The sequence below is a fragment of the Sycon ciliatum genome, chromosome 8, assembly GCF_964019385.1.
Source record: "Sycon ciliatum chromosome 8, ocSycCili1.1, whole genome shotgun sequence".
Lineage (NCBI taxonomy): Eukaryota > Metazoa > Porifera > Calcarea > Leucosolenida > Sycettidae > Sycon > Sycon ciliatum.
The window spans coordinates 24,333,704-24,349,347 of NC_088650.1; the positions used below are offsets into that span (position 1 = coordinate 24,333,704).

General features: G+C 43.9%; 1 protein-coding gene across 1 annotated transcript in view; it reads right to left on the bottom strand.

Moving 5' to 3' along the window:
* Nucleotides 1-15,644, bottom strand: part of LOC135823645 (uncharacterized) — a 119,078-nt gene that overhangs the window by 42,574 nt on the left and 60,860 nt on the right. The window contains exons 77-97 of the mRNA XM_065336493.1: nt 15,193-15,306; nt 14,820-14,948; nt 14,204-14,315; nt 12,724-12,795; nt 11,492-11,563; nt 10,871-10,960; nt 10,631-10,702; nt 9,651-9,725; nt 9,308-9,379; nt 8,623-8,694; nt 8,073-8,144; nt 7,486-7,557; nt 6,733-6,804; nt 5,573-5,638; nt 5,201-5,355; nt 4,472-4,669; nt 3,366-3,473; nt 2,297-2,374; nt 2,007-2,135; nt 837-953; nt 486-602 (exon numbers count right to left, since the gene is read on the bottom strand). Coding sequence (XP_065192565.1) covers nt 486-602; nt 837-953; nt 2,007-2,135; nt 2,297-2,374; nt 3,366-3,473; nt 4,472-4,669; nt 5,201-5,355; nt 5,573-5,638; nt 6,733-6,804; nt 7,486-7,557; nt 8,073-8,144; nt 8,623-8,694; nt 9,308-9,379; nt 9,651-9,725; nt 10,631-10,702; nt 10,871-10,960; nt 11,492-11,563; nt 12,724-12,795; nt 14,204-14,315; nt 14,820-14,948; nt 15,193-15,306 — 2,064 coding nt within the window. The remainder of the gene's footprint in view (nt 1-485; nt 603-836; nt 954-2,006; nt 2,136-2,296; nt 2,375-3,365; nt 3,474-4,471; nt 4,670-5,200; nt 5,356-5,572; nt 5,639-6,732; nt 6,805-7,485; nt 7,558-8,072; nt 8,145-8,622; nt 8,695-9,307; nt 9,380-9,650; nt 9,726-10,630; nt 10,703-10,870; nt 10,961-11,491; nt 11,564-12,723; nt 12,796-14,203; nt 14,316-14,819; nt 14,949-15,192; nt 15,307-15,644) is intronic.

The following is a 15,644-nucleotide window of genomic DNA, read 5'->3' on the forward strand; positions in this document are numbered from 1 at the left end:
GGCAGCGAGTGCCACGTGGCTCTGTGTTCCAGCCGCGAGCTCCAATTCGTCACTCTGTCAGTTTCGAGCAAGTAAGTGGTAGGTTTTTTTTCCAATTGACTTGTGATTTCCTGTCGGCAACGTCCTTACTCGTATGGCTTCCGTGCAGAATCTGTTCGGGATCAACCAAACTTACCTCGACATGAATGTGGGTTGTCGATGACAGCCTTTGGCGCGGTTCGTTGAGTAGGTTCTCGCTCAAAGACACCGTTGAATAAAAGGCACGAAGTTTATTTATACGGAGGAAGCATATACTGACCCAGGCCTGCACTCACCCCTGGCCTTTTTCCTGTTCTCGGACGGATCCTTTTTCTGACCGGTATTCGGAAAAGCCTTAGAAAATCGGACTCTGTCCAAGAAATTGGACATTTCGGCAGCAGTGAGAACGCAAAATTGCCTCTATACCATCACCACCGCTCAGTTTTTTACAGCGCATGATTACTTACCAGCGCACGTAAAGCCATCACCAGAGAATCCTTGGTTGCAAGCACATGTGAATGAGCCAATGCTATTTGTGCAGTTAGCATTGGCATTGCATGGTGATGCACTGCATTCATCAATATCTACAGGCAGAACACACACAAAGGGAAATTCATTGCAAAGCACTATAGCCATTTTGAATTGATTCTAAATCCTCATTCATTCTGTGAGAAAACAGACTGAAATATTGACCAACTATAATTTATCTGCATGGTGTTCTAGTGAAGGAAAATTTGGACATTTTGGCAGCCGTGGGAATGCCAAGTTCCTGGATATCATCACCACCGATCAATTTTATACAGCGCATTATTACTTACCAGCGCACGTGAAGCCATCACCAGAGAATCCTTGGTCGCAAGCACATGTGAATGAGCCAATGTTATTTGTACAGTTAGCATTAGCATCGCATGGTGATGTACTGCATTCATCAATATCTACAGGCAGAACACACACACACACACACACACACACACATACACACACACATACATACACATACACACACACACACACACACACACACAAAGATAAATTCATTGCAAAGCACTATAACAATTATGGAGTGATTCTAAATCCTCATACTTCCACCAATAGACGTTCTGTGAGAATACACACTGAAGTATTTACCAGCGAAAATTTACTAAATGGCTGCGTGTTACCCTTGTACAGGAAGCCAAACAATATCTATATGTAGCTGAGATTATTGTAAGTGATAACATTGAGGTTAGACCTGAACATGTTGAAGCAGATTTAGCTGTACAGATTGATTGATTGAGTGAATGAATGATACAAGAAACTAACTCTCCTCCTCCATGCGCTCTAAAAGCCAACAGTTTATTGAGTGAATGAATGAGTGAAATAATACCCTTCTCGCTCCACTTGTACTGGCATAGACACTACTTGCAACAGCCCACGAATCGAAGGGTGGTTGGCCGCAGCCAGATGTCACCGTTGAGAAATACAACTTCACTGCGCGTTTTGTGGTAGCAATGGTATTGACGACGTACAGTGAAACCTGTCCAAGACGACCGCTCAAGGGACCTTCACAAGGTGGTCTCTGTTATCAGGTGGTCTCCTTATCCAGGGACATTTGACTGGAAATAGCATCCCTCGGTCCTGGTTTCTATGGTCTTCTAGGACAGGTGGTCGCCTTATCCGAGTGGTCGCCTTGACAGGTTTTTCTGTATCCTCATTGCATGTTATTGTCGGTGTAACTTAAAATTCGGTAATTTCGCTCGAGAAACCAGGCACCTATTTTAGATTACATTTAAATGGCACTGGAGTAGGCACTGGATGTACAGGAAACGCTGGTCACCTATTTCTACATTACACCTGAAACCTGGCAGGTCACTGACACCGAAATTATACTCCACCTAAAATTACATGTTATGCAGTATCATCATTCCGCCATCAAAGGGTAAGCAGCAGCTTGCGGTCTGTTTATCAATATCAATCGCTTCATCAGTGTGCCATGTCACCAATTTTACCTTCACATCGATTGGCGTTAAGTTCTTGATGGCCAGACAAGCAAGAGCAATTGAATGATCCGACAGTGTTTGTGCAGGTTGTTGTATCCAAGTTGCAGGTGTGCAACATCTCCATACACTCATCGACGTCTGGAATCGGAGAAGAGTAAAATACATGTACATGTAGGTCTAGAAAAACATTGAAAATGTGGATAGTATTGGGAACCAACATATGCTTCATTAATCACTGAAATGACTCAAAAGCAAAACGGTGTGACAATTCACAGATGTACTAAGTCATTTACACTCACCCAGACACAGACCACTTCCTCCCGCATAACCATCGGGACACAGGAGAACGGTGGCATCCGGATCATTCTGACCGAAGACTAAACACACACACACACGCACGCGCGTGCGCGCGCACACACACACACACACAACGTAGACAGACATCAGAAGTTTTACTCCTGTCTCTCGGAGTTTCACGCACTAGAGATCATCAGACAGCACCATCAGACCGAACCACTTCCCTTTGCATGTGTAAGGCTCTGCTCCGATGTGCCTCGAGCACTCTTTCCAGCCGACACAACTCACTCTGAGTGTGGACAACATAGGTATGTAACACCTAGACTACTTCACACTATGTGTTCTGTCCTAGAAAACCCTCCATGCCCCCTATCAGAGGAACTGGTGGATCACTGTAGACACAGGGGGTGGGGTGGGGGGTGGGGGCAATGGATTGTACTTTAGCAAAGCAATTCCTCCGGAAAAAGTTCAGTTGTTTTTCAAGTTTCAAGCTATTATAGCAATGTGTGTGTAAGTATGTGTGTATGTGTGTGTGTGTGTGTGTGTGAACGAATAGCGAGAAGTCTGGAGGGATCTTCTCCTGTGCAAATACGTTGCTGGGTTTTCTCTGAGAGATCGCCGCTGTTTTTGTTGTCTTTTGGGCCTTGATCCAAGAGATGTTTGTACTTTTCATGCTGGCCATTGTTATTGTTGTAGTGCTGCAGGCACATGTGCATGTGGGTATTGTGTGGCAAATCAATCTTCGTCTTGAGTTTGCCATGTCCAGTTACACTGTGTGTAGTACTGTCCTCAATCGTCTGAGCTCAAGGATGACACGGGGCTGTGATCAGTAAGAAAAGGCCAATTAAATCAGTGGTGGCAGCAGTGGGACTCTAAAACCCACGCCTCAGGAGAGACTCTAAAATGTCCTCGGACTTTATGGAAAGTTGTTAGTTTGTGGGAGTTAAAAGTTGAGAAATGCCTAGTTATATGCTTACTCAGCTTAGCCAGTTTTGTTAACATATTCAACTGAACTATTTAGACATACCGAACGAAGACCATCTTATTCTGCACACCCGAAACAATACGTACAGTTCACGTCTGCCTGACTTGTTTCGACCGTGATCACAACATTCGGTGTTGGAGGCGTCTGTGCCGCTCCTGATACATTCAAGACGGTCACCTCACAGGTATATGTTTCTGAAATTACACAAGAGAGATACAAACAATACCATTAGGCTGGACTCGGATGGAGAGCCAAGGATACATTAATATAGTAAAGAAAAAGGACCAAGGAACATGTTCTTTCTATAACTTAGAACCTTCCAAGTTGGAAGGCTGTTAGAGTGCGCATCCAAGATGTGCTAGAGCTGTTAGCCAGTTAGTTGTAGAACGTCAGTGCCGTCGGTCAGTGTTGTGCAATGGTATTGCATGAGCTGATTGTTTAGTAACTGGTTGTGTTAGTGGACATTATAGTGTAGCTTGTAGTTCATTGGTCCTTTTTTTCTTTACTATTAACACCATAAGGAAAATACCTTCTTAGTTTGTTTCAGACTCTTGCATGCAGAATTGTTTTTGTTTTTTCAGCACATCAACAAACTAGACTCCCAGGCAGCATGTATCTCATCATCATAACCTCTGGCAATGGGAAAGGACCATGAAACTCAGGTATAGGAGCAAAAACAATTTTGTTACGAGTTATGAGTAACTGACCACCAAAGTAACCAGATATTATACAGCCAGATAGTGCAAGCCAATAGCCTCGCCATCCTAGTTGAAAAGAACTACGGAAATATTGATTTCTCCCTTGACAACTTGCATAGAGTGTATAACCACTGTACAGTTATCCCATCCTAATCGGCATCGTTTTCCAAGATTGGTCATGGCCCGGCAGTGTGTGTAGCTCAAAGTGCACTGTCCACAGAAGTAGGCGCACATGTGAAATACATGCTTTCGTGCTCTCTCAAGAATGCAACAACAGCAACTGCTGTAGCTCTCTTTTGAAATTGCATGACTTCTACGGGCTTCACAAATGGCATGTCACCGGAATATGTGTCCCTACTTACAATGCACAAAGTGAACAACCTTCAAATACTAAATTACGGGCTAAGGAGGTACCGCCAATAACCATCCCATTCCACATCATTTTTCTGGTTCCGGACTCCACACTCGTACATTCAGAAAGCAGAAATCATTACCTGCCCTGCCAAATGATGAGACAAAGAGAAAGTTGCCACTGAAAAACCCGCTTGGACGTGCAGTCGACAGCCAATTCACATCATAGTCAATGTCAGATTGCTGTGACACTTGTACGTGTGGCCCAAAGCAGGACAGGAAGGCACCCCGAGAGGTGTTGGAAATAAGAACAGAGCTGGGATCGATCTGCACGGAGCGATCTGCAAACAAACACATCACACCACAGGCAGTGTGTCATGTACATGTACAAGTAGACAATAGAAACCATATTTGCGCTAGCATAGTGAACTCGTAATGTACTCGGGGACAGAGAAGGAGAGCATAACAAACTCATAGATGAAGTAAATAATAATAATGAAAATAATACTAACTGGTTTGAGGGAAAGACACAAACAGGAAAAGTCTGAAGAAAAAATTGACTGTCACCACCAGGACTCGAACCAGGGACCCTCGCTTGTAGCCAGCGATGCTCTAACCACCGAGCTATGGTGTAGTCATCATCCCAGCAGAGGCCGTTCAACATTTTCTTCAGACAATAATAATAATAACAAACAAACAAACCCAATACTGCACTGATAATTGATTAGAGGTGGCAGGGAGGTGGAAACTCTGATGTCACCTGGATGGTCACTACATGCACAGTGCAGTTCACACTAAAATCATTTTATTCTTCTGTACTTGTTTTCCTGTTTTGGTTCAGTATACCCTCATAAAACACATGTAGCCCTTACTGCATTGGATATCCTGTTGAAAGTTGACTATAGGGCAAGGAGTTACACCAGCAATGGTGGCATGGTTAGAGAACTCATCCAGTTCCGTTCGTTCACAGCCGCAGTTGTCCATTGGGTTCCCTGTCATCTGAATTAGCAGTATCGCGTTATCATTTCTACAAGAAGAGAGAAACATAACCGGGACAGCATTTTTTAAGCTGGTGCATTGAAATGCGATTGAAGTTAAATACATACATTGCACTTGAGCAAACATCCATCTTCGGACTTCATCTGCACATAGTCAACCCAACCAGCTCGTTAATTGTTGCTGATCCTATGCATGAAAAAGAAAAAGTTGAATCTAATACATGTGATTTGTTGTAGAGCACTTACGCATATGCACCAATTCCGACGAACGAGTTTAGTCTGAGCACGCTCAGATTGTTGTTTTCAAGGTTTCTGGGGGAACACACACAGAATTTCAACATCAGCTGCCGGTGTAGAACTATGTGAAACAGTGGTTAACTGTGTGACTGCCTTCTCCCCCCTGGCCCCTCCACACAACAATGTACCGTTCTGTTAGCTTCTCAGTACTAGTTCTCAAAATTATGGTAGGGGCGCAGGAGGAGAAAAGCGAAAGTCAAACAAAGAAAAGATCCAATGGTAAAAAGACAAAGGAATAGGGGTGATCGACGAGGAGACAATAGTCGTAAAATGGCAATAAATAAGATAAATTGTGCACTCATAACAACAGCAAAAATGAAGAAAGTCAAGTTCCATAACGTTTTCTTGTGACTGTCATCAGTGTTTCAGCTGTATTTCTACCTGAAACCATATTAGCTACATGTATATAAGTGTGTGTTTTAGTTATTACATTTTTATGTGACGGCGTTCCACTGATGACAGTCACAAGAAAACGTTATGGAACTTGACTTTCTTCATTTTTGCTGTTGTTATGAGTGCACAATTTATCTTATTTATTGCCATTTTACGAATAGGGGTGAAACGAGTATATCGAATACTCGAGCACTCGCTCGAAAATTTGAAAAGAGCGAGTACTCGTTTCGCGAAAAAAACTCTAAGCGTACTATGCACTATTGTATGCACGTACATCAAGTACTAGTACTAGCATTACTCTGACCAGTACTTACAGCCCAGGCAAGTGCGCCTACTGCGGCCTATACTAGCACCTCCAGATCTGAATCTTGTGAAAGTCCAGTGCTTTTTGATAGTAACAAGTTGTGAGAAGTGCTTGGCAAGACTTCATGTATCGGGTGTACTACGTTAGTGTGGCGAGAATGTGTGCAGTGCATTGCTTATGTTGTCAGTAAAATACTCGTACTCGCTCGAATACTCGCTCGTTTTTTCAACGAGTACTCGAGTCCTCGATTTCGGCACTCGTTTCACCCATACAAAGGAACAACAAAGAACCAGCAGTAGTGAAGAGTGAACAAACCGAACTCTAACCAAATACTTGAACAAACCCAAAGCAGGTATCAGCGATGGAATACCCCATTCTGGTGTCCACAACCATTTGCCAGGCATCTACTTACATCATAGTGAGGTCGTCACGAACAGGAAACAGTCCAAATGGAAGAGACGAGATATTGTTGTCATTCAGAGCACTAGAACACCGATATGGTTAGGAGCAGATAGAAAAGCAAGCTGGGTAAACAGACGCTAACCAATGTTGGTTTTGAGTAATGCTTGGAGTCTGCGTATACATACAGTGTGGGGGAGACTGAACGTATGATTCCTAAGCCGGCAGCCACTGACACCACACACACACACACACACACACACACGCAAACACACACACACGTGCGCGCGCACGCATGCAGAAGAAGAAAATTCACTTGGAATGTATTGCAGCTCGGGGAGTTGTGTCTGTGTAATTGTCATCCAAGAACTCAGTAGCCTGATGATAGCCATACGGCGATGGCACTCAAATTCCAAGTAGCCTTTTCTCATTTTTCTATGTATGAAACACTCTGCTCTCAGGGTATCCAGCATATTCTCAGCAGAGACTAAACAATTTCTTTCTCTTTTCAATTAGCTGGGCACCCTGTAAGAAGACCGTTTTAGGGTCTGTTGGGAATGCCCAAGTAAAATAATAAAAATTAATACAATACAATACAAAAAGCTGCTGATGCGATCAAAAGAGACCACTGGTGTGAACGAATGCGTGAAAAGTTCATTGTTTTATTTGCACATTCATAGTCAGAGAATAGAGGTGAGCATATGCCCGATCTCACACACAGACCATGACTAAAATGCAATGGGATCAATATAACAGAATGGCTTACTAAGAGGCCATGGACGTGAGGCCGGTGAAAATTTCAGCAGGAAGGCTGGTAATGTGGTTCCGATCCAACGACCTGCAAAACCGAGAACGCCAGAAGACCTTGATGGCATGGTGCACTGTTCCCATGCACTCACTGACATAAGTATAATTCTACATTATATTTTTAATTCCTTCTGACAGCTGTTCCGATCAATTAGACCTCATCAGAGGTTACTATATTATATTTATAGTCTGTAAAAGGTGAAAAGAAGAGGTTGGTGCGACTTCGGCGATATCAGCACTATGTAAGTGGTGCTCTTTAGGAAAAATCTTCCTCAGCCTACTCAAGCTCAACTGATGAGGGGTGAATTCCCCGAAACACTGTGTATTGAGCATGGAGTGGTGCTTTCTTGCAGGTTTGCCGAGTGGAAGGTTTGATGAACTTCTCGTGTGCTCTGGATGGCAGTCGTGGGTCAGTCAAGGGAGAATTTAAGTCGGCAGGAATAGCACAAGCTCCCACGTAGGGAGCAACACACAATTCCCCAAAAGGTGCAAAACTCCAGCAATACCCATGCACAATTGAACATGTTGATCTGTGATAGTACATACAGGGATTTAAGTTGTCCTTGATTGAGGAAAAGTCCACTTGGAAGATCTCTGAGTAGATTGCCACTTAGTACCCTGAGAATGAGCACAACGCAGGTATAAGAAATACATTGGATGCACTCTTCTGTAGTGCCTTGGATGAATTCTCATAACAAGAATATCCTGAGAATCAATCCAAGGTCAAACTGACCGCTGCCACCAGTGTTAGCTACTGGCTAGACGCAGTCCCCTCACACTCGTAGAACACAAGGTTTTACGGTATGGAATACAAAAGAAGTATTAGACTTAGACAAGAGTGTAGACAAGAGTGAGAAGACGGACTAGAGAACCACTGGAGCAAGCGCTCTTCTGTACTTGATGGGACCTCATTGCTATCGTGAAGGAGCGGGGGAAATACGAATAGTGAGTCCAGAGTCTTATTATAAATACACCTGGTACACAAACGCAGTTCTCTGCACTCGAACGCGGCGCTACTATATTCATGGAGTCGGATTTCTCTGGCCAGAACTGTATCAGGACATGCTAGGACAGGGAACACAATCATGTTTCTTACAGTGTTTCTAAATTGGAAAGTGGATTGAACACATCATCTGGAAGTGAGGTGATCCGATTACCACCGAGAAGCCTGAAGGCACAGGACAAAGTGTAAGGACATCAATACTCAATACCAATGCTTTGCAGTTCACTAGACTTTTAAAATGGTGATCAGTTCCACCAGTAACTCTGAGCAGTGCTGATGAGACACAACATGCAAGATGGAGATAGCTAGCTGCCCGGAGATCGAGTGCAAGTGAATGCATGTACGCATGCTGTGAGGATAACTTGCAAGCTACACTCTCCTGGAGTATTACTTTTAGATATGCCGTGGAGTTAGCAATGTTTGCACACATCACTCCTGTGCTATGAAATGCAAAGAATGCTGCAGTAGGGTTTCGATGGAGAGAAGAATATTTCCATGCACTCTAGGAAGTTACACAGCCAATATCAGACTAAAGCACGTGTGATTGCGACACTGCCTCAGACGGGTTGCATCATTTCCATTCTGCTTCTCTCAACTCTATGGAACATCTGAATTTTATTGAAATCCTCACATGGTCCTATACATCTGTAGTAATCGGCCTAATACATCTGTAGTAATCGGCTTAAAACTGGAGGAAGGGGTCAGACCATCAAGCACTATACAAACAAGGTGTCCAAGCAGGCAATATGGGTACATGACGATGAACACTACTTCTTACAGCTCCTCGATATTGTTGGATGTCTCGAAGAAATCACTGGGCACTTGTTCTATACCACATTCCGACAAATCCCTGGTTGAGGTTGAGATCAAACGAAATGAAAATGGTAAGCACACACAATTTAGCAAGAGTTGTACATGAAATTGAATATTTCCCCCGAACAATTGACTGCTTTGTCCCGTACGCTACCGGTATAAGAAGATAGACTAAGGGATACTTATCATTGAACACCAAATTCATAACCTGCTAGTGATGACACCAGGTATTCTTCACCTAAAGGGTATGTTGATGTTGTTATCAGCGTTTCCATATGTTCTAGTCGAGTATCAGCCCTTCCACTTACACGTGTAGAAGAGATGTCAAGTTGACCAAGAATGGTGGAGATAACGAGACCGGGACTCTCTGGCGAGCCAACGTCCTGCATGGAACAACGGTTACCGAAAACAGCAAAAGCAATGATGGGAAAACGAAATCAGTTCTACCATTGCAATCCCTGACCATGGTATATGAGATGTACAGCTATCAGCATAAGAGCACCACAATACTGCACATGTGGATGTTAAAATGTGAATGTACAATATTTTTGAGAGGTTTGAAGCTCCACTGTTGCCTTGCTACCTTTATAAACATCAAACCTGTAACTCACAAACGCTCCTTGGCTATGCCGCGAAACCGATTTTCTCCAATTTTTATGTGCATTCTGTCCCCGTGGCTGCTGTCTTGTATTAGCCATTTAATATCTTCTCCCTACATTGTCGATCCCTGATGATAGCCTCTTGGGTGAATATTTGGAGGATATCACTTTGCTTGTTGTAGCCAAGGACTGTTTGTGTGTTAGTGGTTTGACGTTAACAAAGACTATACAAAGTCATATCATTACATTCCATGGTATTGTCCATGGAAGGATACCAACAAGAACTCGTACGGTCCACCAACCAATTACACATCAGAACAATGCTGTGAATATTGAAAAGGATACATTGAAGATTCCATTTGTGTGGTATGGTTGAGCCCCTATTGTCAAGTGTACTGCGTTCACGTACACGTCTGTTTTATGCGTGCCCCACGCATGCGCATGTGACGTCATGTGTAGATTAGGTTTTGGCTCTTTGCTGGCATTTCAGGCATTCCTTACTCAGTCTGTTTTTACGCTTCTGGCAACTGGTGTCTTTTGCCATTGCTCTGTTCTGTTCTTACTACTCCTGCCTATTACTCTAAGTGCCATTCACACGGCTGTAACATTGTTGGTTATAGCTAAGACTGGTCACGTAACACCTATTCCGAGGACAGTCATAAGAAAAAGGGTGTATCTTCGCCACTTACAGTCTATGCAGGTTGGGGAACACAGTCAATTCTTCAGGAAGGAATCCAGACAGACGGTTCTCATCGAAGTTCCTGTGAAGCAAACGGAGAACATTCCCAGAGTAAACGCTCAGGAAATTTGCAACGCCAGGCATTGAAGCATCATCATATCTCCACTGCCCACCAAATACCCACTTTGGTAGCCAGTATGACCACAAGACTATGATGAAAGGAAACCAAGCTCTTTCTAGCAGTACTTACAACACCATCACAGTTGGAAAAGGACCAACAAACTCGATATTGGGAACAAGTGGCGTGAGGAAGTTGGAGAGATTGTTCCTTGCCAGGTTGCTGCATGACAGAAAGACACAGAGTGAGAATGGACAAGGCTCCTTTTCAGCAGCACTCACACCTGTTACCAAAACCACTGCATGCAAACCTGTTACCAAGACCATTGCATGCAAACCTATTACCAAGACCACTGCATGCAAACCTATTACCAAGACCACTGCATGCAAACCTATTACCAAGACCACTGCATGCAAACCTATTACCAAGACCACTGCATGCAAACCTATTACCAAGACCACTGCAGGCATACCTATAACCAAGACCACTGCAGGCATACCTATTACCAAGACCACTGCAGGCATACCTATAACCAAGACCACTGCAGGCATACCTACCAGGAAGACCATTACATACACCCCTGCCACCAATACCACTGCATGCACACATGTTACCAAGACCACATGGCTTCCCAAACATCACCATGCAATACAGAGTACATTGCATCACCTGAATATACAGCTGGAAATGAATACATCCCTGCACCATCCTTACGGCAGTTACTAAGATCAATGAGAAGCAATATTGACTTACCCTATAATCAGATTGTTCAATGAAAGATCGTTGGGATCAGATACTGTCTGTATTCCAGTGTCTGTATAAGCCCTTTACAAACAAGTGAACAGAAGAATAGGAAAATACACAATTACTCAGTTTTGTATTTTGTATTAGTATCTGTTTTTATGGATTCTCCACAGGACTTAGCCTAAATTGAGGGAATCTCCGAGTTAGACACACATACTCAGAGATGTGCCTCTTGTAACTTCAATTCCACCTGGTGTGTGCCATCATTCAAAAACATCCTAGTATCCCGTCACATCAATATCTACTCTGGGATTTAAAAACAACCAGGTACGCGTGTACCTGGCACAACTCTTGCAACCGGGTCAGAACCGGGTACGTTCAAGTGCGGCTACTGCAGGTAGATCTACACCAGGAAGTCATAAATATTCTACGACTCCCTCCCTGGTGTACATGACTGAGCAGTGTGTAGATCTACTGGGCACTGTGTCCGTTTTAGCCTGCACTCGCCTGAATGTAGACTGTCAATGTATTTCCCCTTGAGGTACGAAAATGGTAGTAGACATGTAATTTGTACTTGGATTTGTTTATATCTTACATCGCAAATCAAACAGACAATCACGCCCAATTTGATGACGATAGAAAGGGAGGAAAGATAAAAGATAAGAAAACCTGGGTCAACTAAGTGAAGAAAACAGTGAGCCAAGACATCTCTCAGGATACTGAGGGGCCATACTAGTGTTAGGCACCTCCTCCCTTACGTTCTACAACATGTTTCCAAGCTGGCCTGCATGCACCCCATACTATGTCGTACTCACCTTTTGTCTCCTTTTGTCACCTTTTGTTCCGTTGGCCTGGGTAGCTACTTGCTCGCCCATATTTGCCATAGCTACCCAGGCCCTTTATCTTGCCGCCCTCACTTGATCTCTCTCTCTTGTTTCGCTCTTCCACAATGTAGTCGTTTCGTTCGTCTTCGTCTCCATCTCCATCTATTCGTCTCCCATAATAAATGTCGTCCCATCTAACTGTTCCCGTTGTCCGTTGTGTTTGGAGAGTAATCGTCCTTTTCGTACCCAACACTAGCATTAGCCATGAAAGTAAACTTTCAAGTATACTTGAGTACTCCCAACCAGGTCACCAGTCACCCAGCATTCTTTTCCAAATGGGTGCACGTATCCCCAACCGGATCACCGATCCGGCCCTGGAGCAGACAGTGCACATAAGTGTATGTCAACCATCCTTACAGGTGTGTGAGGTTAGCTCCGGGAGAGTCGAAAAATCCGAATAGCGTTAGGAGTGGACTGTTGATAATAGATCTGGTGAAAAGCGGATAGGACACATCGAACACATAGGACACATCGAACACAGAAGAAACAATGACAAAGCACATGGCGGAATGAATTACTACACGCACCCGGGAATATTGCTTATCCCTCAATTTTGTCATACAATGGAGGTTTGTAATTTCTATGTGCAGAGTGATTACATTAACCCTTTGCCGGTCCAACTCAATGTATGTGAGGGGTGGTCACGCAAATACATGTACACACAACCAGCAATAACTCAAGAACCATGTGATGTAGGTATGGGTAAACCATATATTTTCAAAATCTGTGTGCCTGAATACGGCCAGAAAATTCAAATATGACTAGGTCCAGGCAAGGATAGGGCCCATGGTAGCCCTTCAAGTTGAGAGAAAATACAATTGCGAATGAAATACATGAATATCACAGCACGAAAGGCATACCAAGTTCGTGATGGAGCTGAAGTCGTACGATAAACAATCAGGTAAGGGCTACGTCTTTACAAGAAATGTAGGCTCTCTACAATACCGCCATTGAACACCAACACCTCGCCATCGGCGATACGCCAGCAGCAGCAATTCCCATTGCACGATATCGCAGTTTCGGTTTGTTCATCTCAGCGCTGCTCGCGTCAGATTCACTCTCGCTCAGATGAGTACTCAGGCGCGAGCTTACGCATGCCGTGATTCTCGCGGTCAGGCGAATCAGCTGATCGCACCTGACGAGTCCTTGTGACAGTCGCTGTCGCCGTGTCGGCAGCAAGAAGGCTTCCTCTCTGTTTGGAGAATTTTGTTTCTTCATTCGTGGACGATATATTTTTGAACTAGCAGGACTCAACGGAACTCTTTTTCTCAACACACTACACTGCAAAACCTCCCGGGACATCCAGCCTGGACTGGTGATGTTACTGCTCTCAGAGCGCTCGTCAAACACGGCCCCAAGAGATGCACTCGCATTCATGAAATGCGCGCATGGCGGATGGTCGTCTTTTCCAATTTCAACAAACTTCAGTCTATCGATACGGCAAAAATTTGTATGGTAAGCATGGTTGTTTTGCACATCGTCAGAAAGCCTTGGACCTCAGCTACGCGTAGAGCGCCATTTTAGCTGTCTCCTAGCAACAAGACCCCCAAAAAATGAGGACCAAACGTACCGATACTATAGTATCGGTAAGCTTATGGTAGACCGGTAAAGGGTTAACTGCTTGAATGCTCTTTAAGCAACGAGGAAGCAGACAGCAGTTGTGCCATTTCTATTTTATGGGACATTCATGCTTGGTGTACTTAAACATTTTCCTCGTTTCTGAAAACCTATTCAGTATCTCTCTATCACCCCCCCCCCCCCCCCACACACCCCACCCTCACACCTCTCCCTTAAACTTGATTCCCAACAAAATACACGTTAAGCATTTTAACCTTACATGTTGTTGATCCTGTCGGGAGTGAAGGGAAGCGGTGCAGTCAGGTTCTGGCAGACAGCAGATACCATACCCTCAGCATCTGTGTTGCAAACACACTGTTCCGGGCACGGAGCTGCACATAAGCAGGTGACAATAAAAACATGAAGAGGCCCAGAAACTCATTTTATAGACACTTGATAATTAGCAATTGACATGTGCTAACCCACAACAATACACAATAATCCAAGCATCTTTTGCATCTTTGATAAACATAACACTGTTTGTATGGGTAAGGTCAAGTAATGCAGTCTCCAAGTAGAAATTGGTAGTAGCGTTGAGGGGGACTTGGAAATTTTGACAAAGTCTGTACATCAGTCTCAGTCAGTGAACTTCTGAAAATTCTCTACAGTCTGAGGGGATGTGTGGGCAGGGAAAAATCAAGCGACTACATAAGTACATAGCATACCAGACAGCTGTTCAGTCCTTAAATACACAAACAATTCCCTACATGGAAACCCGCGTATAGTCTAGCAATGGAGCAGTTGACATCTCCTGACACAGTGAATCTCTGGTATGCGTTGTGAAGATCAGAAGATCCTCGAGCATAGTCAAATTGTTCCCAAGCCCCAAATCTCACCTATTTCACAAAACTGGCCACTGATGAGAGGAATGCACTGGCAGGTCAGGTTGAACACCGATGCACCATCTGTACAGTTCACTGTGCGACCAGGGAAGCAGATGTTCAGCTCACACTCGTCCTGTACATCTATCACAGAGGGGAAGCGAAAAAGGAAAAATAGTTGTAAATGGAGATCATTTGGATGCAATGCTGTGTGGTGTCGTGTGTGCAAATATTCCAGACAATCAAAGCGGATTAGATACGGAAACACTTCATGGGTCTTTCTTGAGATCCGATAGTCAGATGAACTGTCGTGGGAAGAGATCCTGTTGATTTCGTTAGCTGCGAAGAGGTTCGAAATTATGGTCAATGCATATCCAATACTGCTTACCATTCTCACAGAACGTCCCATTGAGACCATCCGGGCAACTGCAGTTGAATCCGTTGATGAAGTCGTTGCAGGCAAAGTCAAACCTACACGGGTTCGACTCACACTCATTGATATCTGGGAGCAGCATGGACATGCACACCATACCCACAAGCAATGTCCAGCACATACATATCCAGCAATTTCCTATGCACCAATTTTTCACCAACTTGTTCAACAGTAAAACAAAGTCAGTAACTCTAAACAGGGAGTTTTGTATTCTCTTGTTTCCCCAACATGAATTCACATTTCACCAGTCTCAACTCTGATACAAATGAGTTCCACTTTTCGTAGTAAACTTTTAGCTTTTGCCAAAGAAGCACACCATTAATAATGAGTGCAAAGATATTATTCACCCCCAGTATATATCTGGATTTTGCTAGCTGGCTTTGGTCATGTGGGTATGGTGAACCCGG